Source organism: Centrocercus urophasianus, unplaced genomic scaffold (assembly GCF_019232065.1).
Source record: "Centrocercus urophasianus isolate 14NV4802_14NV808 unplaced genomic scaffold, USGS_Curo_1.0 seq_17, whole genome shotgun sequence".
Lineage (NCBI taxonomy): Eukaryota > Metazoa > Chordata > Aves > Galliformes > Phasianidae > Centrocercus > Centrocercus urophasianus.
In genome coordinates, this window is record NW_024884722.1 from 11,144,694 (window position 1) to 11,167,049 (window position 22,356).

At 41.5% G+C, this 22,356-nt stretch overlaps 2 protein-coding genes across 3 annotated transcripts in view; one reads left to right on the top strand and one right to left on the bottom strand.

Annotated features, from left to right (window-relative positions):
• Positions 1–3,583: 3,583 nt before the first annotated feature.
• Positions 3,584–10,847, bottom strand: GSTO1 (glutathione S-transferase omega 1). The gene is made up of 6 exons (XM_042817701.1): positions 10,770–10,847; positions 10,584–10,692; positions 9,418–9,640; positions 8,085–8,177; positions 5,968–6,074; positions 3,584–4,077 (listed from the first exon to the last, which is right to left on the bottom strand). Exons 1-6 carry the CDS (start codon positions 10,801–10,803, stop codon positions 3,924–3,926), a joined length of 720 nt encoding a protein of 239 aa, XP_042673635.1. The 5' UTR covers positions 10,804–10,847; the 3' UTR covers positions 3,584–3,923.
• Positions 10,848–12,522: 1,675 nt separating this feature from the next.
• CFAP43 (cilia and flagella associated protein 43) overlaps positions 12,523–22,356 on the top strand; it is a 45,046-nt gene continuing 35,212 nt past the window's right edge. Inside the window, exons 1-5 of one of the 2 annotated variants that reach the window (XM_042817699.1) lie at positions 12,523–12,629; positions 14,418–14,671; positions 15,475–15,571; positions 18,231–18,398; positions 19,797–19,947. In XM_042817699.1, coding sequence (XP_042673633.1) covers positions 12,523–12,629; positions 14,418–14,671; positions 15,475–15,571; positions 18,231–18,398; positions 19,797–19,947 — 777 coding nt within the window. Of the gene's footprint in view, positions 12,630–12,696; positions 14,672–15,474; positions 15,572–18,230; positions 18,399–19,796; positions 19,948–22,356 lie in introns of those variants that run through there. The other variant, XM_042817700.1, reaches the window with a different exon arrangement.

The window sequence follows — 22,356 nt, forward strand, 5'->3', positions numbered from 1 at the left end:
TCCTAATTACTGTGGCCTGCCCTTAGCCACTTATATTTATGGATGCCAGTTCTGTTCTTAACCCATTGGTGGATCTCACTTAAGTCACATCTCCCACTATCTCCCAGTAAAACAGAGGAACAAACTGCAATATATATTACCCAGCATGTTTATGGAAGCCAATTTTCAGCACACTTTACTAACTTCCAAACTAAAGCTTTGACAAGTTTTAAATAGAAGCAGAGCAACTAACAATACCAGGATGCTCTATAGTTAGTAATTCGTCAAAGTTTGCTGCTGAAATCCCACCGTATCATTTCGGGGAAAATGGCTTCAAGCACAAACCCTGCTATCATCTGATAAAACACCTATAGACCCACGTTTCGACACCTCACAGCATCACGATTCCTCCGGGTTCTCTAATGACAATCTACTGCAACACAGCATCAGATCAGGACTAGGAGACTTGTAAAGTATATCAGCATTCTGGTAGGAAACAGCAGACTAACCTATTTTTCTCCAAGTAATGCCAGATGTATTTAAAAGGCACAGATAAAACCAAGAGCAAAACCTGCATAGTGAATTAAAACTAGTAAGAGCATAAACGCTAATAGATGCAAACTCACATGCTCTGTAAGCTGGTAGGAAGCATCTTTATTAGAGGAGTTCCTACTAATTCTTCTTCAACTCCATCTTTCATTTCTGCTTTCCCACTTAAGTTACACAAGCATGCACCTCCTCAGAGTTACTATGTGGGTGTAAGATGTGATATTAAAAAATAATAATAAATCACAGAATGGTCTGGGTTGAAAAGAACCTTAAAGATCAAGTTTCAACCCCCCTGCTGTGGGCAGGGCAATCACTAGACCAGGATGCCCTGAGCCACATCCAGCCTTGCCTTAAATGCCTCCGAGGATGGGGCATCCACAACCTCTCTGGACAACCTGTTCCAAGTGCATCACCACCCTCTGAGTGAAAAACTTCCTCCTAATATCTAACCTAAACCTCTCATCTCAGTTTAAGACCATTCCCCCTTGTCCTATCACTATCAAGCCTCATAAACAGCTGTTCCCCCCTCCTGTTTATATGCTCCCTTCTTCAAGTACTGGAAGGGAGCAATGAGGTCTCCCCAGAGCCTCTCTTCTCCAAGCTAAACAAACCCAGTTCCCTCAACCTTTTTTCATAGGAGAGGTGCTCCAGCCCTCTGATCATCTTAGTGGTCGTCATCTGGACTCATTCAAAGAGCTCTGCATCTTTCTCATACTTGGGGCTTCGGGCCTGGATGCAGTACTCCAGATGGGGCCTCACAAGAGCTAGGAAGAGGACAGAGTCACCTCCCTCTCCCTGCTGGCCAACCCTGCTTTAATGCAGCCCAGGATATATTTGGCCTTCCAGGCTACAAGTGTACTCCATTGGCTCATGTCCAGCTTTTCATCCACCAGGATCCCCAAGTCCTTCTCTGCAGGGCTGCTCCAAGAAGCTCTTCCTTCAGTCAGTATAAATACCTGGGATTGCCCCAGCCCAAGTTCTACACCTCGTAGTTAGCCTTGTAGAACCTTGTTAAGTTCACATGGGCTCACTTCCCCAGCCTGTTCAGGTCTCCCTGGATGGTTTCCATTCCCTCCAGTGCATTGACCATGCTGCTCAGCTTGGTGTCATCTGCAAACTTGCTGAGGGTGCACTTGATGCCATCATCTATGACACCGATGAAGATGCTGAAGAGCACCAGTCCCAAGACCAACACTTGGGGGACACCAATTGTGACCGGCCTCCACCCAGACACAGAACCATCCATCACAACCCTTTGGCTGCAACCAGCCAGTTCTTAATCCATAAAACAGTCCATCCTCTCCAATTAAGAGAGAAGGATGCGGTAAGGGACTATGTCAAAGGCTTTGCAAAGTCCAGGAAGATGACATCTGTTGTCCTTCCCTGGTCCATCGATGCCATCACCGCATCATAGAAAGCCACCAGATTGGTCAGGCAAGATCTGCCCTTGGTGAAGCCATGCTGGCTGTCTCAGATCTCTTCTTCATCTCATACATGCTTTAACATGTTAACAGTGAGGATCTGCTCCATGATCTTCCAGAGGTGAGGCCTGTATTGCCCCAGGTCATCCTTTCTCCCTTTCTTAAAAATGGGAGTAATATTTCCCTTTTTCCAGCCACTGGGAATTTCACCTGACAGCCAGGATTTTTCAAACATGATCGAAAGCAGCTCTGCAACCACATCAGCCATCTCTCTCAGAACTGGCCCCATAGACTTACATAAATTCAGTTTCATTAGGAGGTCTCAGACATGTTCTACCATCATAGTGGGACAGAATTCGCTCCTCCCCCCACTCACGTAGAGGTGCAGGGTCCTGGCAGACATGGGGAGTCTGACCACCAGTGAAGACAAAGACAAAGCACTTACTGAGAAATTCAGCTTTTTCCATTTCTGAGAAAGCTAGTTCTCTATTCTCATTTATCAGAGGGGGAACACTTTCCTTGATCTATCTCCTCCTACCTGTGCACCAGTAGATCCCCTTCTTGCTATCTTTCATAGCCAAATTCAGCTCCATCTGTGCCTTGCCTTTCCTGACCCTATCTCTACACATGTAAGCAACGTCCCTGTATTCTTCCCAGGCTACACAACCCTGCTTCCACTTCCTGTACATTTCTATTTCCCCTCAGTTTAAACTGCAGGTTCTTGCTCAGCCATATGGGTCACCCGCCTCATCTGCTCTATTTCTTCTGCTTGGGGATGGAGAGCTCTTGTGCCCACAGAAAGGTGTCCTTAAAGAGCTGCCAGCTCTGTTCCTATACCCTTAACAACAGTTTCACAGGGAATCCCATCCAGCAATTCCTTGAGCAGCTATAAGTTTGGTCTCCTGAAGTTCAGAGTCCTGACTCTGCTTACTGTCAGGTCAGCATTCCTCAAGGTCACAAACTCCACCAAGGTATGGTCACTACAGCCCAGGCTGTCTCTAATTTTAAGCTCTCTAATGCTCTCCTCTGCAGCATTGGTGAGCTCCAGGCCTAGTAAGGCTTCACATCAGGTTGGTCCATTAATACTTGGACCAGGAAGTTATCCTCAGACTCCAAAAATCTCCTGGATTGTTTGCCACCCACCATGCCACTATCCCAGCAGATATCCAGCTGGTTGAAATCCCCCATCAGGACAAGAGTCTGTGAGTACACTTCTTGCAGTTGAAGCAAGAAGGCCTCATCAACAGGCTAACCCTGATCAGGTGGCTTGTAGGAGACCCCAATCACCAAATGTCCTTCACTAGACCAATCCTTAATTTTAACCCGTAAGCTCTCAACCAGATTATGGCTGTTTCCTCAAACAGCTCTTCACAATCCATTCATTCACTAACTTAGATGGTAACTCCCCTTCCCCTCCTCCCCTGCCTGTCCCTTCTGAAGAGCCTGCAGCCATCAATCACAGCACTCCAGTCATAAGATTCATTCCACCATGTTTCCATGATAGCACTTAGGTCATACTTTTCCAGTTGCACCACAGTTTAACTCCTCCTGTTTGCTTTTTTTGACAGTACCTCACTTCCCTCTGCACAACCAAACAAGTGACAGAGAAATGCTTATAAAGGGGAAGAAATAACTGCACTTAAAACATTTGCTTTTATTTTCAAGCATTACAACTTTTACCCAAGTAAGAGAGTCAGCTCAAGGACCACCCAAAAGAAATACCTGCAAATAGGCTACAGATGAAAGGTCACCTCTGAGTAAAGCCACTGTTTTCTTTCACATAGAATACACAGTCAGCAATGGCTTTCTGCCTCCTCCTCCTAACAGGAAAGAGGTTTTGCTCTTTCCAGCATAGATGCACCCAAACATCAAGTAACACAACCAGACAAGACCCCACATCAAATAACACTAGATCCTCAAAGCTCACACTGAAGAGAGGCACTGATACTTCAGCAAAATGTGTCCACTGACATCTCAAAGCCCATAATCGCATGCTTCTGGACTGTTCTTGAAATAGAGCTGGAGGAAAACTCTGAGTGTTTGTGGGTCAGTGATCGTATCTTTGACAGCTGGGTCCTTCTTCATGGCCTCCATCCAGCGTTGGAGTTTTGGAGTATGAGTCAAAGCACTATGGAAAAAAAGAAAGAGTCTGAATAACACAAGCAGGAAATCAGGAGGGCTTCGAGGAAGGAAAGCAGCTTTAGAAGTTCTGTTTTACTGCTGGTTTTGCTTTCTCTCACAGTGTAACATTCAGCTCAGAGCAAGTGACAAGTATGTAACAGGTCATAGAAGATAGATTGGCATTTGGAAAGCAAGACAGTTCTTTCAAAGTTTGTTCACTCTGCAAAGCTGACAAAGAGCACTCAGTGGCGATTCTTCAACAAACACCCCTTCACAACTCACAAGCTTCTCTCCTCTCTCTAGAAGACTGAGATAAGCTGTGTAGCTTCCATTAGTCTGCAACCCAGCAGCTCAAAATGCAGACAGTCTATTGAGGAAACAAGATACAGCCAACAAAATCCACAAATCCACTTGAACACACTTAAGTAGTACATGAGAAACTGAAAGCTTAATAATGCAAACTTTTTTTGTTCTCTCCTGGTACGCTGACTTGAGGTATTCTGCATTCCAATCTCCAAATCCCAAGTTTAGTTAATGTATAGTTTTCCTAGGTGGCTCTTAATTCTTATTCAGAAAGCATCTTAACACACAGTGGTCCAGATACTTGACGTTCAAGCACCTTGGTAATTCTAGGCCTCTGGTCCTGCATAGCTTGTAACATTTCCCCTCCCAATCAAGGACCACACAGAAAACAAAGCAGAGCAGCAGCCCATCAAAGTCCTCATCTTACAATAGTTTTAATTCATTTGCAGGATTCCTTGCATCTTCCTCAATCTTCTAGAACAATTTAGTCACCAAGATGCATCAAACAGTTCTATACTCATTCTCCTAGTTCCAGATGGGATAGAATTAGTTTTCTTCCTAGCTGGTATGGTGCTGTACTTCAGGATCAGATTTTGATGTTTCAGTTGTTGCGTAGCAGTGCTTACACTAAGGACCTTTCAGCTTCTCATACTGTCCTGACAGCAAAGAGACTGGGAGCAGGACAGAAGCAGGAGAGCTGACCCAGACCCAAAGTGGCCAAAGGGTCATTCCTCACCATATGACAGTATGCCGAGCAATAAAACAGGAGAATTGGCCAGGAGGGCCACTGCTGCTCAAGGACTGGCTGGGCATTGGTTGGTGAGAGGCAAGCAATTGTTTTGCACATCACTTGCTATTTATTCTTTCGCTGTTGTTTTTCTTTCCCTTTTTAATTTCTTATTAAACTGTCTTTGTGTCAACACATGAATTCTTGCACTTCACAATTTTCTTCCCCACCTCCCTGAGCAAGCGTCTGCATGGTGTTTAGCACTCCACCACATTAAAACACTCATTTTTCCATTTTATCACCCATGTCCTCATACAAGCTGACTCTTTGGCCCAGTGTTAAACCAGCTATAAAGCAGTTCTCCTCTGACGCCAGTTTCCTACATTATGTATTAAAAAGAAATCTATTACAAAAGGGACTGATCTTCTACCTATAGTAAGACAGGACACATTTTATTCTTCACAGAACAAGTCTCCTTTCTCAGCCCAGGATTTCTGAAGAGGAGATATTCCATTTCAAGCCTAAGGTTTTCAATTAGCAAATTCAAACCTCGGCTTGTATGCCTGTAATCTCTTCCAATAAAGGTCAATTTCTTCTATCTTGTACAAATGGAAATAAAGTCCTGTATTTTAACCACTACTTCCAGATCTGAAAATTTTCAGGAAAACAGATCTGGTGAAAGGAAGCATTTATTCATAAGACCCCTACCTTGGTTTAGGATGTTCACCCTGCCCCAAAACTGTAAGGAAGCTCACAGTTTCCTCAACCAAACTTAAAAGCAGCCCTTTGCTGCAGCATATATTCAAATACACAAAAAATATACAGCAGCACTTTGGTAACATGCTAGAAGCCAGACAAGGTACTCACTCCTTCAGCTGGAATGCTTCCAGGCGTTCAAACCAGGGCCAGATCATGTAGTCAATCAGGGAGCTGGAGTCCCCACCATAAAACACAGTGTTGCGCTGAGAGAGAATCTGTGAGGGACAAGAGATAACAATTATTATCCTCAGAAAGAAGATTTCCACATCAGGAGACTACAGTAACTAAAAGCCACCATGAGGTGGAATGCAGGCATCCTGAAGCAATCTGACAGGAAATAATGCATGTACAGCATATTTCCCTTATGCATGCAATGTATGGGGAGTCAGAACTGGCAAGCAATGCAACTGTGATAGCAAATTTAACTACTTCATACACTGTCAGTCCACTTCTTCTCCAGAGCTGGTTCAAAAACTGCCACAAAATATCTATCATTAGGGATCTATAAATTCTTTTTTTTTCCTGCAGAAGCTATCTCCCAGAATTTGTTATTTAGTGATTTCTGACCTGTAAATAAGCTGCAATGGCTGAGATGAATTAAATATGCACATACATTCCTAGAACAACAAAGTCAGGTAAACACAACATCCAGCTAAAGTAGAAGACAGTTTTAGCAGGGACTCCTTTACCCATGGCACTTGAGTCCAGATAGTGTCAGGAAAGTATTCTTAACATCATATCTAGAACTGGATTTGATTTCAGGCACAGGAGGAACAGGAAATATAACATCCACATGAAACAGAAAGAGATCTCCACAGCTCAGCACATACAGCAGCAGGACCACAAAAAAAGGGATATTTGCAGCACATTCTCCTTATTATACTTAATGCTTCTGTTATGTTTCAAGTGCCATAGTGATTCAAGCTTAACACTTTCAGGACTTTCCAGACCCAAGCTTGCTTTTTAGAAGACCAGACCCTGTTTTTAGGGGCTTTGGCATTTTTAAGATGGAATTCCATATGGCATTTAGGGCATCATACAGCTTGCCCCTCAGTCCCCATAATTTAACAGAAACTTTAAAGCTGTCCCTCCAAAGAACTCCTAATGCTGTTTAAATCATCAGGTGTCTAACAGAATGTTACCTGACAGTAGCACAGTTCCAGAGATAGAAACACAGCTCCCTCTATCGGGTAGCAGTAACACAATGCAACAATGTTTAAAAACGTGCCTTCTTGATTATTGCTCTACACAGCACTGCCTAGCAGTACCTGTAAACACTGGCACGTTATCAACACTGTTTTTCTCCTAAAACCAAAACACAGCATCATATCAGGCACTCTGAAGAAGAAAAAAAAACAAACAACAATTCCAGCTGAAACTAAGACAATATGTATTACAGTGGACTGAGCAATGTTAGCTCAGCTCTGCCCCTGCCACCCTCAGTCAACCTACAGCTATAGAATTCATCAGAGTACATTAAATTAGAGACACAAAAGGAGTAACAACACAGAAATAACAAAGTAGGAGGAAGCTTCATTTCTTATTATTGTTCTATGGGTTTGTATTTCAGGACAGAGAAATGCACTTTGTTTCTCCCAAGAACTGAAGTATCAGCTGCACTACTCAAACATCAGCCTGATAGACAGATGAGAAAACTGAATGAAAGCAATTTTACTTTGGCTGCTTAAGGGAGCAGGGAAACAATGCATAAGAAAGTACTGGAAAGCTTTTGCAAGCTTTGCACCAGAAGAGACATGCTGAAGCATCAGTTCTTGCTCAAGCCAAACAAGCATTAGCTGTGACTGTTAAAAATGTATAAGTAATGGATTTGTGATAAGGACAAGTCGAGCAGCTCTTTAGGCTATCCAAGAACCACTACTGACACTAAATAAGGATTGTGAAGTTCCTAACACAAAAAAGCCACCTGATACTTCCTGGAGCTCAGCTGAAGTCACATTACACCACTGTAGCAGAACATAGCCCAGGGCTGGATTTCTGCAAAGGACAGATTACACTCAGTGGGATGTGGCTCATCCCAGGCCGAGGGGAATAAATTGAAAGATTGTCCACTGCTATAGCTATCACATGAATGAGAAGATATTTAGCTCCAAATGCCAAAGCATGAGAGGGGAAAACAAACAAACAAAAAAAGCATAACAAAAATCAGGGTTGTAGGTAAGAATAGCATAACTGCCAGGCTGCTTGCTACCATGAAATGCTCTTACCTCATCAAATTTGCCAAACTTCCCAGCTAATTCTGCCATCAGCGCTGTGAGATCACCTCCTTCTTTGAGTGCCTTGGAAATTACAGCTGTTATCTGTAAAAAGGAGAAAGTTTTCACAATACCTCTTGCAATAATGCAAGCAAATCACTTGGAGCTTAAGATGCTGAGATAGTTTGAAAAAGCTAAAATCCATGAATAAAATTATTTTATACTTCAGAAAAGGGAGTTAAAGAAAGATCAAATGCAAGTAATGGATTCCAGTCTTGCAGTAAGAGAACAATGAAAAGAGGAGCATGTTTCCAGTTGGCCCACATCCAGTAAAGTGGTACAGTGCAAAGCGATATTCTTTTCCTGGGTACACGCTCCTGAAAACCAAATGCACTTTAGTTATCAACATTAAGGGTACTTTTAAGAGAAAAATATGTAGCCCAAGATATGCAGGCTTCTACAGGCCTACACGTTTTCTAATTTTGTAATTGCCAGATAAATTAGTACACAGTACAGAATGCTGCCCTTTACTTATATTCTTCAAAGTTCGTATATTTTTAAGATCTTGTTGTTCACACAACTAACATTCACAGCTCATTTCTTGCAGATGCTGTACCTGTAGAGCTTTTCCCATTACACCTTTTCAGAAAGGCCTGACATAAACAAATTCCCCCTCCCTATGGCCTTTTATATTTCTCCTTCATTCACATTTCTCTTTGCATCTTCCGTGGCTCTTCCTCTTCTGCTTCATACCCAAGCTGTCTTATTTTGTTTTATAGACCCTTCAAATGTACATGCTTGTACTATCTACATACAGAGCATAGGAAGCTTACTTCCAGTTAGCCACAAAGCCAGCCTCCACCCCATACTGAAAGCCAAAGCCATCCTCCTTATGCTAGTCCAGCTATCTCCTGGCCTTGGTTGCAGGCTCCTTCAGTCAGGCACTCTTCACATTCCACATTTATACAGCTCTAGTACCTCCTACAGGGAAACTCATTAACATACAGCAACTGTTACTGCCTAGATTCCAAGCATTCAACCAGTTTGGCCTATTAATGTTTCCTCTATTATAGGATGCTCAAAATCCTGCCTCAGACATACACATCTGAACTAGCTTAGCTATCTTCCTGAATCCATGCCCTTACGTTAATTCTGGATACAATTCAGATGCACAGTGACTTATGAGCTAATAGTAAGAAACTCCAGATTTCTCTGGTTATTTAAATGGTTCCCCTACACACATGACCTCTCCTCTCAAGTGATGAAAGCAGCATTGGCAATACAGCTACAGATTTTGAAACTCTAATAAATTAAAAAGCACAATCCCACCATGATCACACAGTACCTTTGAGAAGTCTTCCAGAAGCATCTTCTGAAAGGCTCGCTCATATGGGTCTGAAGGCATCAGCTTCCTCCCTGGAAATGCTTCATCCAAATACTCACAAGTGATTGGGGACTCATAGATTATCTGGCCCTTGCTGGTCTCCAGAATAGGAACTAGCCCAGAAGGGTTCTTCTCAAAAATCCAGTCCGGTTTGTTCTTTAAATTGATATTAATTACTTCATGCCTAAAAGAATGAAGGAAACAAGACCCAAAGAGGTTCATCTCCATTGCAGTCTACACCACATGCAGTCATAACACTTCAATAGTTACAGTACTTAAGAAGCTGAATCCTCATTCTCTTGCTCCCCCTTGTCTTCCCTGAAATTCTTTCTGGGATTAACCACTTGACACTTACAAATACTGCCAGAAAGCACTTCTTTTCACAGAGAAAAACTGTGCTGACTAACAGTGACTTGGCTATTAAGCTAATACAACACAGAAACAGCCTTTGACCATCAGCCCTACCAGTCACGCTAGTAACAAAGGTCAACCTTAGCACGCAGCACATGCTTATCATATGATAACTCAGGGACATTCAAAGAGGAACTTGATTGCAAGTAAGCCATAGCTGAATTCAGATCCACTTTAACTTTACACCAAAGATCAAATCACAACAACATTCAGACTACTCACCTTCAATCCCTATGGCTTTACATAGGAAAGACACGCAGAATAAAATCCAAATAGACACCGAATTAAAAAAACATATACTGAAATTTGTCTATTAGCAAAGTGTAAGCTACTTTCCAGCAGGACCCCCAGAAAATTCCCAGTAAACCCAAAGATTCACTAAACACAGCTAAACATTCAAAGTAAACAGATGTCCACCAAAAGGTACTTACCACCTCCAGTTAGCAATAAAAGAGATTCCTAGATCATTACACTAGAACAAGTTTCTTAGAGAGGTAAGATTCCATAGAAACATGGCACTTTTCCTGTTTAAAAAGGTCACTTACTTACTGCTACATGTTATAAGCGGCAGCATAACTACACACTGACTATTGCTACCCCTTAGCATCTCTGCCACAGCTTACACAGAAAGCAAACAGCACACTGTCATGCGAAAGTCACGCTTATTCAGAACAGGGTAAAATGCTGTGACTGCCAACTGGGGAAAAAAGCCTCACCTGATGCCCTTTGCACGGAGAACGAGGCGCGTCCTCTGGGCGAAGGGGCAGAAGCGCATGCTGTACAGCCGGATCGCCCCCTCGGGCACCGGCCCCGGCGCCGCGCTGCCTGAAGAAAGAACGGAGCCGACCGTTACAGCTGCGATCCGCGCCTCGGCACGAGCCGCCCGCCCAGCTGGTGCTTACCCTTGCCCAAGCTGCGAGAATGATCGCCCGCCATGCCGCCACACCGCACCGCAACGCACTAACTGTGCACCGCCCCGCAACGCGCGGCACTTATCGACGATGCCGGCCCCGCCCCGGGGCGGCCTTTGGATGGGAAGGAACCGCGGCCGCGCAGCCCGTGCTTCCTTCCAACTGAGCCGAGGAGCTTGGCCGAGGTGCGAGGATTCGCATTCCTCTGAACGTCTTTCATAAGCTACCTAAGCTGACCGACAAGCCCCGAAGTAAAACGCCTCCATTCCAGAGGCTCCCCAGAGAGGTGCCCTACGTGGAAATGGCATTTCATAGGCAGCAGCTCCAGCTGAGGGGAGGGACAGCCCCCGCCATCCTGCTGGTGAGCAAATCTGTCACAAATCCGTCTGGGCTGGCAGAGAACGTGGAATTTCCTGAGACTCATTAGAGGATTCACGTTCCCACAGCGGGGAAGCAGGTGACTTTTACTTTGGTCTTGTCACACAAGAGCAGCATTTCTGATGCAATCCCTCCTGCAGGCAAACACTGCCATGGCCGCACACCTGCCAGCACTACCTGCTGGGAAAGAAGAAAGTGATTTTTTGTTGAGTCATTGCTGTTTGGTTATGCAACTAATAAGCAATGCAACAGTGGAAGGGTGTGGTAATTTCCTGCACAACAGACGCCCTTTATCAACAAAATAATTTCTCCCACCCCTGAGGGAACTGTGTGAGGGATCACAACCTACTGTTAGTATGGTTTCAGCAATATTTTGGGTCGTTAAAAAGAGGTTGGAATTTCTTATAGCCATTTAAGACTCCATCAGTCTGATAAACTGTGACCCAGAGAAAGGAAGGTTGAAACCCAAATGTTGCAAGGGCTGCCTGCTGCAATAGGCAGATGCTGTGGAGCCAGGGTGTGAGTGCATGCTGCCGTAGCACAGAGAAGCAATAGCAAAAGTAAGAAGCTGTAACGTCTGCTTAGGAAAGGGAAACATGAGCTTCTAGTGCTAACTGCTTAAAAAGTACTTGGAGATTCCTACTGTGCTGCAGCACTATAAACTGTAAACGTGCAGATAAATGTCGTAACTGTCCTTCCTCCTCTTTCCAGCTGACATTTGCTCCTCAGCCTTCAAAGCTCCAGCATCACTATCTCAGCAACCCAAGAAGAGCTGAGGTGTGGTGTGTGTGAGGGTGAGGGTGTATGCTATGCAGGAGGTGTACCACTATGCAGGAGAAGTGAAGTCATAGGGAAACAGGTACACCTCACCATGAGAAAGGCAGCATACCATTGGAACAAGAGTAGTAATGGCATACCTGGGGCAGGGTGGCCAGGGCAATGAACCTGCAGCCTTTTCCCCAAGGCTGGCTCAGATAGATCTGCAGCCACGATTACCGGGTTAAGAAACTCAGGGCAGACAGAATTCTCACAGGTCAGCAATAGAGATAATAGATAATTGCCCAGGTCAAAGGTAGAATTACCCTTGGGTCAGGAAGAAGACCTGGTCGTGGTCCAGAGAGGTCTTTTAATTACGTGATAATTAAGATTACAAAGAGCAGAACTGCACACCCTTGTATACAAGCTACATTGCTGTAAGTGCGCTGGCCCTTTAAATCCTCCCCACTCATACTCTCGCGCGCGCTCGTTGGTTGGTTGGTTGCTGCAGGTGCGCGAGCCAATCAGCTGTCTGCTTTCATCTTGGTGCGAGGAGCCGTTTCAGCTAATAGCAGCAGCCGTTCTTGTTTCTAGGAGACAGTGTAACAAGATGGCGGCCGCCGGTGAGGAGAGGCGCCAGGGTAGTCCGCAGCGCGGCGCCGAGGCCCTGGGGGGCCGCCGCTGCTCCTCGCCTGAGGAGACCACACTGGAAGTGAGGTGGGGGCCGGCCGGCCGGCACAGTCGATGCCTCTTGCGTCTCACAGCCGAACCCGTCGGCCTCGGCAGGGCGCGTCATGTCTTCTCGCCTGGCCCCGGTCCCTCGTGCTCTAAAGTAGCCCTGTGTGGTTGTCGGACAGGAGTGCAGATAAAGGAGGGGTGCTGCTGTGTTCTAGGTCTGTGTTAGTGTGGCGGGTAGAAGGAAGAGAGAGGGGAAGAAGCGTTGAATAATTGGAACTGAGCTCTTGGTGGATTTGCATTAACCTTGAGTTTTGCTTACCTCCTATAGCAAAGAGATTCTGAAAGGAGTATAGGAGTAAGCAGCTCTGACTAGGTTTATGTTAGAGCCCGATGAGATAATAAGTGAGGCATAACTTGTTTATTCCTGTGTTCCTGTTCTGGCACCTGGTACTGTGAGCCCATATGCTTTGGTCCTGTTTGTGGCTGCTTCCTTTTCCTGTTTTACCCAAATCACATCAACCTCTGAACTTTCCAGAGGTTGCTCTGTACCTCCTATATCACACCATTGTTTCCTGCCATAGCTTTTAATGTTTCTTTTATTTTCAATCCTCAGTCCTCTCAGCAGTGTAAACTTGAATGAATTTTTCATAGTAATCTAGGATGCTTAGGCAGTTTTTTTTGTGTGTGTGTGATTTTTTTTTTTTTTTTTTTTTCTTCCACATAATGGAAGAGATACTTAAGCTTCCTTATCTGGTAAAGTATTTTAGCTGTTTGATCATATTCTATAGCTAGGATGAGACTACCATAATTAGTAGAACTTCAGCTTTAATATATGGTAACTGTCGAGTCTCAGCCTGAACCACTGATTGAGCACCTGGGGAAAGGACCTGGTCAGCCCTGGGAGAAGCAGAGGTGAAGGCAACTCGGCTGTGTGACCAGAAGGGGTGGAGCCTGGCTCCAACTCTCTTAGACCTCGTTTAAGGGCGGACTGCCAGTGGTGTAGGTTCTCTGGTAGGAGATCCTTCATTTGTGGGGTTTTTCCTGTGAGTTTAGGTCTTCAGAGACAGGTAAGTGCTTTCCCTTTTTCTCTGGAGCACCTTTTTATCCTGCTTGTCCCTTTGTCATTATATCTCCTGTATTGCTGTTCCACCATACTGCTCTTTCTGATTGTTATGCTTAAGTGTTCTGATATTTACAGAGTAAAATAATATCAGCTGAAACATGCTGTTCCTATTTCAAGAAAAAATCTTGTGCGAAGTTAGTGTTTGTGTAAAAGGGGCTGGAAAAATGCTCATCAGCTGATATGTCTGTGTTTTGTTGCCATGGTATTCAGTTCATTAGTAAGGATAAAAAGTCAATGTGTCAATCCTCTCTGCCTACATTTATTCTTCCTGTATATAGCAGAAGAGGCAAAGACCTCTTTCAGCCTAACGCTGTTATCTGGAAGATGATAAAAGGTAGGAAGAAATTAGAAGGGATGGTACTACAGTGGTGTTGTACGCAGAGGATGGTAGTATGCTGAGTAAATGTTGCTATGTTCCTATCAAACTAATATGTGGCTCAGTTAGATGTCTTAACTGAGAGCTAAATGCAAGTTCCTGTGATAAGGGGGTGCTGATGTTGATTATCTATGTGCTTTCTCAAAGGTAGAAACTTCTGCAGATAGTTAAGAATTTGCTGACAGTGTAGTTTCATAAGGTGACTGCTCTTCAGTGATTTGCTTCAGTCCCTGTATAGCACAAGCCTGTTTTACATTCCCTTTTCAGGTGTTTTTTTTTTTTGAGAAATGTATGTATGTAACTGTTCTAACACTTACTTTTTCTTAAGTTGGGTTCACGGATTCTCAAACAAGAACTTCGGCTTTATCAACAATCAAACTGTCTGCTACTCCTGTGGCAATTACATCCTCTTCTTGGACATTAAAACAAAGAAGACAACAGCACTGCAGTGTCAGACTGGCCAGGTGGGAGCCTTTGCAGTGAACCCCAACTATGGAGTGCTGGCCTTTTCAGATCGGAAGCTGAATCCTGTCATATATATCTACAGTTTTCCAGAGCTGAATAAACTGACAGAGTTAAAAGGTAGTGGTGTGGTAACTGTCCTTGTCACCATTTCATTAAAACAAAACTTTAAGCAGCCTGTTTCTGAGGGTATTTTGTTTCTGTAAGGCTTGAGAAACTGTGACAGGAAACTTTCTAACGATAAGGAGTGCAGGAAGTAATGTAAGACATTTTCTGCTGCGCTGTTTTTTGTGAGACTCAAGCTAGGCAGGCATATGACAATACAAAATTGAGCTGTTATGAGGAGAAAGCAAATTGAATGAATTTGAATTAATTACAGGAAGGAGTTGTCTGAATAACAAAGAGAAATCATATTGTGCTAGGCTTCCAGGCAGACTGCTGAGGTGGTCTGACATGGAGGCATCTGAGCTGTGAATTATGGTTCTTGTGGTTCAAGTCAGGAGTCTGTGATCTAATGTATGTTTCTTCCTGTTCCGTGTCATTGCCCTCCTTAGTTAATTTGCTTACCATCTCCATGGTTCAGTTTCCCTGCCACTTAAGTGAGGATCATAATGCTTCCTTGCCTCATGTAGATGAATGAAATTAATTGCAAAGGATTGCCTGTTAATTGGGGAAAAAAAGCACTTTGCAATTCAATATATTAGTGAAACAAATGGAAAAAAAAATCCACAACAGTGACATTTTCTGAGTACTTATATGGTCTAATCAAAACAATCTTGTGAAAACAAAGGAATCATAGTGATAAAGAATATCTTTGGAGAGGTGAAGTGGATATAAAAAATAACTGACAGGAGAACTTCAACTCTTACACTATACAGTGAAGTCTGCAGTAATTAGAAATTATGTCTTTATTTTTGTTTTAGGTCACATTCAGTTGGACTACACCTTACTTGCATTTAGTTTCTTGGGTCCATATCTAGCCAGTTACTCTTCATTTCCAGACTTTGTTCTTTCAGTATGGTAAGAATAAAATAACCATCTAATATCACTTGCATTTAATAATGCTTTTGTATGTGTGTTCTCTTAGCATAAATTAAAGTAACAAATTTGAAAGATAAACTTTCATCTCTTTTTTTTTTTTTTTCCTGATGATCACTGTTTGCAAAATTCTGCCATGTTTGCTGGTTTTTTTCTAGTGCTAGTAGTTCATGGCCAGAATGACTGTTACTTTGCCATAGCTGTCCTCTAGCTTCTTAAAAATGTTGTATTTTTGAGTCCTTATGAAGTCTGTAGCACCAGCTAATTATCTGTTCTTCCTTGCTAACTGTGGAAAGAAAGTAGCCAGTTAAAAATTGGAAAAGAATTCTAAAGCTGATTTCTGCTTTTTGTCCCATTCAGTGTTCTTGATTACTTGTAATTACCTAGTTCTGTCTTATCACTGTGCTCAGTGATTACACCATCTTGCATCACTGGGTTAGGTCATTATTCTTATTGTTGCCATGTAGAGAAATATGGTATGGTTGATTAAAAAGAAAGTATTTGTTTGTTTTTTTTTTTTTTAATTGTTCTGTAAACTGTTGCCTCCATGGCCAGCAAGCTTCCACCTACCATTTAGTTTGGGCACTTCTTCAAAACAAATGGGGACACTAGAGTAGGAAGGAGTCAATTAAACACAAATAAGAAATACTCTGTGTAATATCAATGCAATGATGACCTTTTCATTTCTTGTACAACAACTAGAGAAAAAGCAGAAATTCCTATAATTTCAGAATGTTAATTAACAGCTGTAGCTGCTATTACTGATACCTCATCATCCCTTACAAGCAGTAATGTTTGCTGTGAGCTCTGTTCATACAGCGTACATCTGGAAAGTTGTCTGTTTATATCACAGTAGAGACCAAGAGAGACTCTGCCCTGAAGAGCATGCGTGCTAGTCACCCACAGAAATAGCATATATGGATCAGTGAATTCACTGTATGCACTTAAACAAAAATTCACTATCTTGAAAGACTACTTGATACTGCCCCCCAAATGGAAACATTTTGAAGCTTTTAAATGGTTTAAAATAGGGCATTTTCCAAGACCAATGTCAACATTTTTGAGTGAGTGCAAATTTGACTCTCAGCACCTAATTGTTATAAGAGAACCATCCTCAGTGCCTGTCAGAAAGAATTTAGTGGCAAAATAGAATGTCTTTGCAGTCATAAACTTAGAGCTTATAATAACTTGAACAGAGCTGTATGAATTTACTATGTGATCAGGACACTTTTGCAGTTAGGTTGTGTTGTGCATTCGTCACGGGTATTTGTACAGATGAAAGAAATCACTGTTTAGCATCATTAGTGTGATTGCAATATCATGATCATGCAACTCGTATTTTAAGCATATCGTTCAGAATAAGAAGTATAAGATGTGCTTTGACAGTTAACAGTCTCAAAACAGGGAAAGCTTATGGATAACAAAAGCAGCTGCAGCCTTTTGTGTGTGATTTTATCTCTAGATCTTTTTTCTTTTCTGTTTGAAGAAGAGGCTCCATGCCAGATTCTTTTTCATGTGCTATGCTTTTTTTGGATCTTAATAAATTGTCTGCTCTAAGAACATTGGCACTATCTGCTAGATATGAGATGGAAGCTCTCTGAAGATGTCAGTATGCCCTTCTGTTTCTGTTACAGTCAGAGTTGCAACTTTTCTCTTTTTGTAGAGATAATGAGTTAGTGCTTATGTGTGGAAACTACTAATTTTAATCATTGTCTTTGCATGCTAATCAGTATCTAAGAGTAAATTTCTTACAAACCAACACAAGAGGGTTATACTAAATCCATTTACAGCGTTATGCATTATGGTTTTCTTCATCTCAGCAGTAATGACAAATACAAAAGCTATGAATGTCACTTAGATTAACAGTCAGATATGTTGCCTGAGATAATAAGAAACAATTTTAATGATTTTCTTCAAATTATTCTAATCAATTCTTGGACAGCACCTAAAAATGCAAATGAAGCTGAGAACTAATCTGGATAATGGAGGAATATGCAAATTAGAACATGAGACTATAAAGTAGGCTACAGTAGACAAAAGAAAAGGCAATGGAAAGGATATTCCCAGGGTAGCACCAGCTAACACGTAACATCCCACAATTCTGCACTGTTTTCTTCTCTGGTTAGTTAACGCTGCTGTGTGGCACTCACAGTACAAATAGGATGCAACCTAAATAATTCAGTTAGATAATCAAGGGCTGACTGAGTTTTCTAATTGTAAGAATTGTAATACCTTCCAACTGCAGCATTATAATAATTACGGATTAGAAAAGCAAGACTGAGGTCTTTGGTGCTGAAGTGTTTATTGTCTATTCAGTCAGTGACACAAGTAGGAGGAAAACGCATGTCTCCTGCTCTTTTCACAAAAGGAAAGGCTTGGTAATGTTTCTAAAATGCCTGTTTTCATAATTAGTTTACTATTCAATCTCTTTGTAGCAGTACTGATTTTTATATGTGGCTAATTAACCACATCCTTTTAATTTTCAGGAGAACTTGGCTTATTTGACAGCATATTTGTTTTTTTTTGTCAGTGATGTATCTGTTTGTATACCTTGATCTTGAATGTCAGTCAATCACATCCATATATTTATCTTGAGTGATTTAACTTGAGTGAATTTTTTCTGTTACTCTCCTTAATGAAGGAACTGGCAAGAGAATATCCTCCTGTGCAGTGAGTCTCAGCCAGGAGTAGCAGCAACCTCCATGAGTTTTAATCCTATGAACTGGCAGCAGCTCTGTTTTGTTACTGAGAGCTCTGTTACCATCTGGCATATTGAAAGAAATCATGATGAGCATTGTCTTATACAAAAGTAAGTGAAACGCCTTTTAAGTTCAAAGAAAGATTTGGGAATGTGTTATAATGACTAAGACTAGCAACCTGTATCTGTTTGCAAAGAACTTAATCCAGTTTAGTCTGCCTAGCAATTACAATCACTAATTGTTAAAGCACAACCAGTGTGAATCTGTCTAATCAATCAGATGAATTGAGTATATGATTTTGTAGTACTCACGTGACACAGCTTTGCACACAACTGAAAATTATATTAGTCAGCATTTTTGGTAGCTGTCTCTATTAAGAGCTGCCCTATTGCATCAATGTAGTGCCTAGATTGCTCTCCCATTCCTTAAGTGGTAATGTTGAATAGTGAGTGGGAATGTGTATTGCTTTTGTGGCTATGGAACTGCCAAATGTGGGTCAAGTTGCTTTCTAGTAAGCACAATTAAGCAGTTTGTAGCTGCAGTCGCAGATTTTACCAAAAGCAGCATCTGTTTTTGTATGATTTCCAGCTTATGTGGCCAACTTACAGAGAGGGTGGCTCTGTCAATGCAGATCACTGAGAACAGCAAATATAAACGTGCTCTAAAATTTTCTTTGAGGCTGATATGAGAACAGATGGACTAATACGTATTCAAGATGGAAGCCTCAGAGGATGACACAAATACTGTTGCAGTGGCAGCTATTCCACAATTCACAGCAGCATATTTGATCTCATTGACTATGACTAACCAGTATGTTACCACTGATGTGGTTATACGATAAGTATATAAATACTGAAAGTATAGACAAGGCTTTGATTTGAGATATCAAAACAATTTTCAATGCCTTCTGTCACTTAGAGTACACATGAATATAAACCTATATGCTCATTTTTCTACTTCTTATTCCATTGAGTAGTAGTTAGGCCTCCACTGTGAATTAGTTATTTCACATAATACTTTTACCAAATCATAAATGAACATAATTTGTAAGCTGCAGAATCCTTACTTCCTGCTCATGTGCTGATTATCAGAATGTAACAGGGAAATACTGCTATTACTTTTTTCATTGTATCTAAATTTTTTCCAAATAAACATTAAGCTTGAATCGTCATAGCTTATGCAAGGTAGGTGTGTAACATTGTTAATCCAACTGAAAACAGCAACAAGAATGGATAGTTATTTGTCTAAGGCAGTAGGAAAAGACAATGAATTAGTGTGGCAATCCAGTTCTGCCAGATAGGGGCCTCTCTTGAAGCAGAATTGCCATTAGCTGTTAGTGAAACAATGTTTCATGTAGAGTTATTCTGTACAGTGGTTTTCCATTACTGTTGCTGAAATAAACCTTGGTGTCTCTTCTCAAAAAATGTGCTTCCCAGTGTTGTATCAACATATACTATTTGTAATATTTCTCTTCAGATAGTTTATATTGTGTTTTTTTTTTTTTACAGCCCTGTGAAACTCCCTGATGTGCAAGGTTCTCTGAATCATCATAAGGATTTGTTTTTCCCTTATCCTTGTGTTGAAGATCCCTACCATGGCCCTGTTATGCCAGTTTCAGCCATTGCTGGACTGGTAGGAGATGAAGCAGAAACATTTGTGGTAGCTACTCATTTTATCCATTTATTACTCCAAGTCATTATGTTTTTTATCCATTTAGTTGTTAAGAAATTAATTGTAATGTCTGTTTAAACAGGTACAATCCAGGATATAGATTTGTTGTTTCAGAAATGTATTTCAAATATGTTTTGACAGATTCACAAGGCATGCTACTATTGTGCAGTACAGTAAAATACAGACATTTCTGACATGTCCTGGTGTAGCAGTATGTCTGTGCAGTGGAGGTACTGCTCTCTATCCCAGGAGCATTAACAGCATGTCAGCATTTAACTATTCCTGAGCTAATGAGAGCTGTTGAGACCTTGAAAACTTATTCCCATGTTAAACTGATAAAAACCGTCAGGTATCTTTACTTCCCTTTGGGGTTTGTTCTCTTCTTGACTCTGAGAGTGTCTCAAGCTGTGAAAATACTGAAAGCCTTATTCCAAACAGCAGCCTCTGCTTTTGAAACACATTCCCAGTCCACTGGTGGTGCTGGATCTTGACCATTTGCTGTGTTTGTTTGATCATTTACTTGCTAGCCTCCTTAGAGGTATGAAATACTTCAGGAGTTGTCATTTTGTTTGAAATTTACTTTCACTTGACTGTTAACTAGAAACAACTGACACTGTGAAAACACTTAATTTGCAAATCTGGGATTCCCTTTTAGGATTAAGAACATCTGTTTTATGGCTTGTGTTATACATATGATACTGGAACTACACTAGATGATGCAGCATTACATTGTCTTTTTGCTGGGTAAACGTGAGTTCTGTATTATCAGATCAGTATACCACACGTTTATGCAGTAAGCCTTTATTACAAAGCAGAATGCAGAAAAAAATTGCAAGTGGGAAATTATTTTTCCTTACCTCATCCTCTTTTACGTGGCATTTGCAGGGCTTTTTAACTGTGACTGCAGATGTCCTTGGCTTCCAGGCAGACTACATGTCCTTTACTGACTTTGATTACACCTGAGCTACTTATATTTCAAAACACTTAGAACATGGAAAATAAAGATGGAATATGTTCATAAGCATCGTTGCCTTTTTATTCTACCTTACTGCTTCTGATAATATGTACAGCACCTCAACTGCAAAAAATGCTTGGTTCTTTAGCCTGCAGTGTGAGCTGCAGAGAGGGAGAAAGAAACAATATATTAGGCCTGTGAGTATTAAAAGAATTTGTCCTTGTAGCATACTATTCCATTCATCAAGATCAAATACTCCTCTGTGGAATGCTGCAGACAGAGTTCTAAGATTTCAGCGAAGAATTAAGACCTTCTTGTGGTTTCCATCACCGTTTGCATCCCTGTTATTTCCAGCTCTGCTTGTGAATGTATCACAGTCACTGAACTTTTATTTCCTTGGAACTGAACATTCTCTGTATAGTCATAATTTCAGCTTTCTGTGAAAATTTTCTGCCTAGCATTTCAAATGTAGCAGATTTGTGCCATATTTATGATCTATTTCTTGCAAGTTCTTGTGCTTGAACTTGCAGATCTACATTGTTAGCTTTCTCACATGGAAGAAAATGTGCTTTCAGCCATATTAGGTACCTTTATGGGGTCTTTGCATTCCCAACTGCCTCCAGGAAAATCTAGATTTCTTTTTATGGGCTTCCATATAATCATCTTCTCCTTAAGTATAGAAATATTTGTGAAGTAAGAGTAGGTTGATTTAATTCTACTAGTTCTTGACCAAGATTTCCTCTCCTTTCAAATTAGGAGGTATATATTTTGGTATTTATTTACTGTCCAAACACCCTAGGCAGATGGGTATTTTTTGGTTATGAAATATTAGCAAAGTTGTGAACATAAGATATTTTGGAATGATTTTTCAGGAATATGAACTTGTTCTTTTTGTTGTGGTGTATTTTTTCCTGGGTACTAAACCTAGCAAGAGTACTGAGCTGCTATTAGATCTTGTAACCCAACCCCACTAGGCGGGATTGTGCTTTTGGCGAAGCAATTCCTGCTTGATTTGGTCTGAATACAGTTGATACAGAAGTATTGTCTCAAAATATGATTTTTCAAGGTCCTTATGTTGAGAAGTAATTAATACAGTAACATTCAGTGGGACTGAAACTACTGAATTTGCTGAGTTCTTCAGATACCCAGATATCTTCAGACTACAGTTTCTGTAATGGACTTAATGGTAATTATGGCACCTCTACTTTCTGCAGTTTCTCTATAAATTGGCAGGCCCCTGCTGCAGTTACAGGAATGGGTGCTATAACTGATGATTTGTATACTGTTACCAATGTCCATGAACACTTATCTGATTCTGGCCTAAAATGTGCATCTCAACATTTGTTCATACCTTGGGGTTGCTGTCCTCACTATCGTTGTTTAATCTTTTTTAACTGATAAGAGAGCGTGCTCCCCCTGGCTGTGGTTAGTGAGCTGCTTTC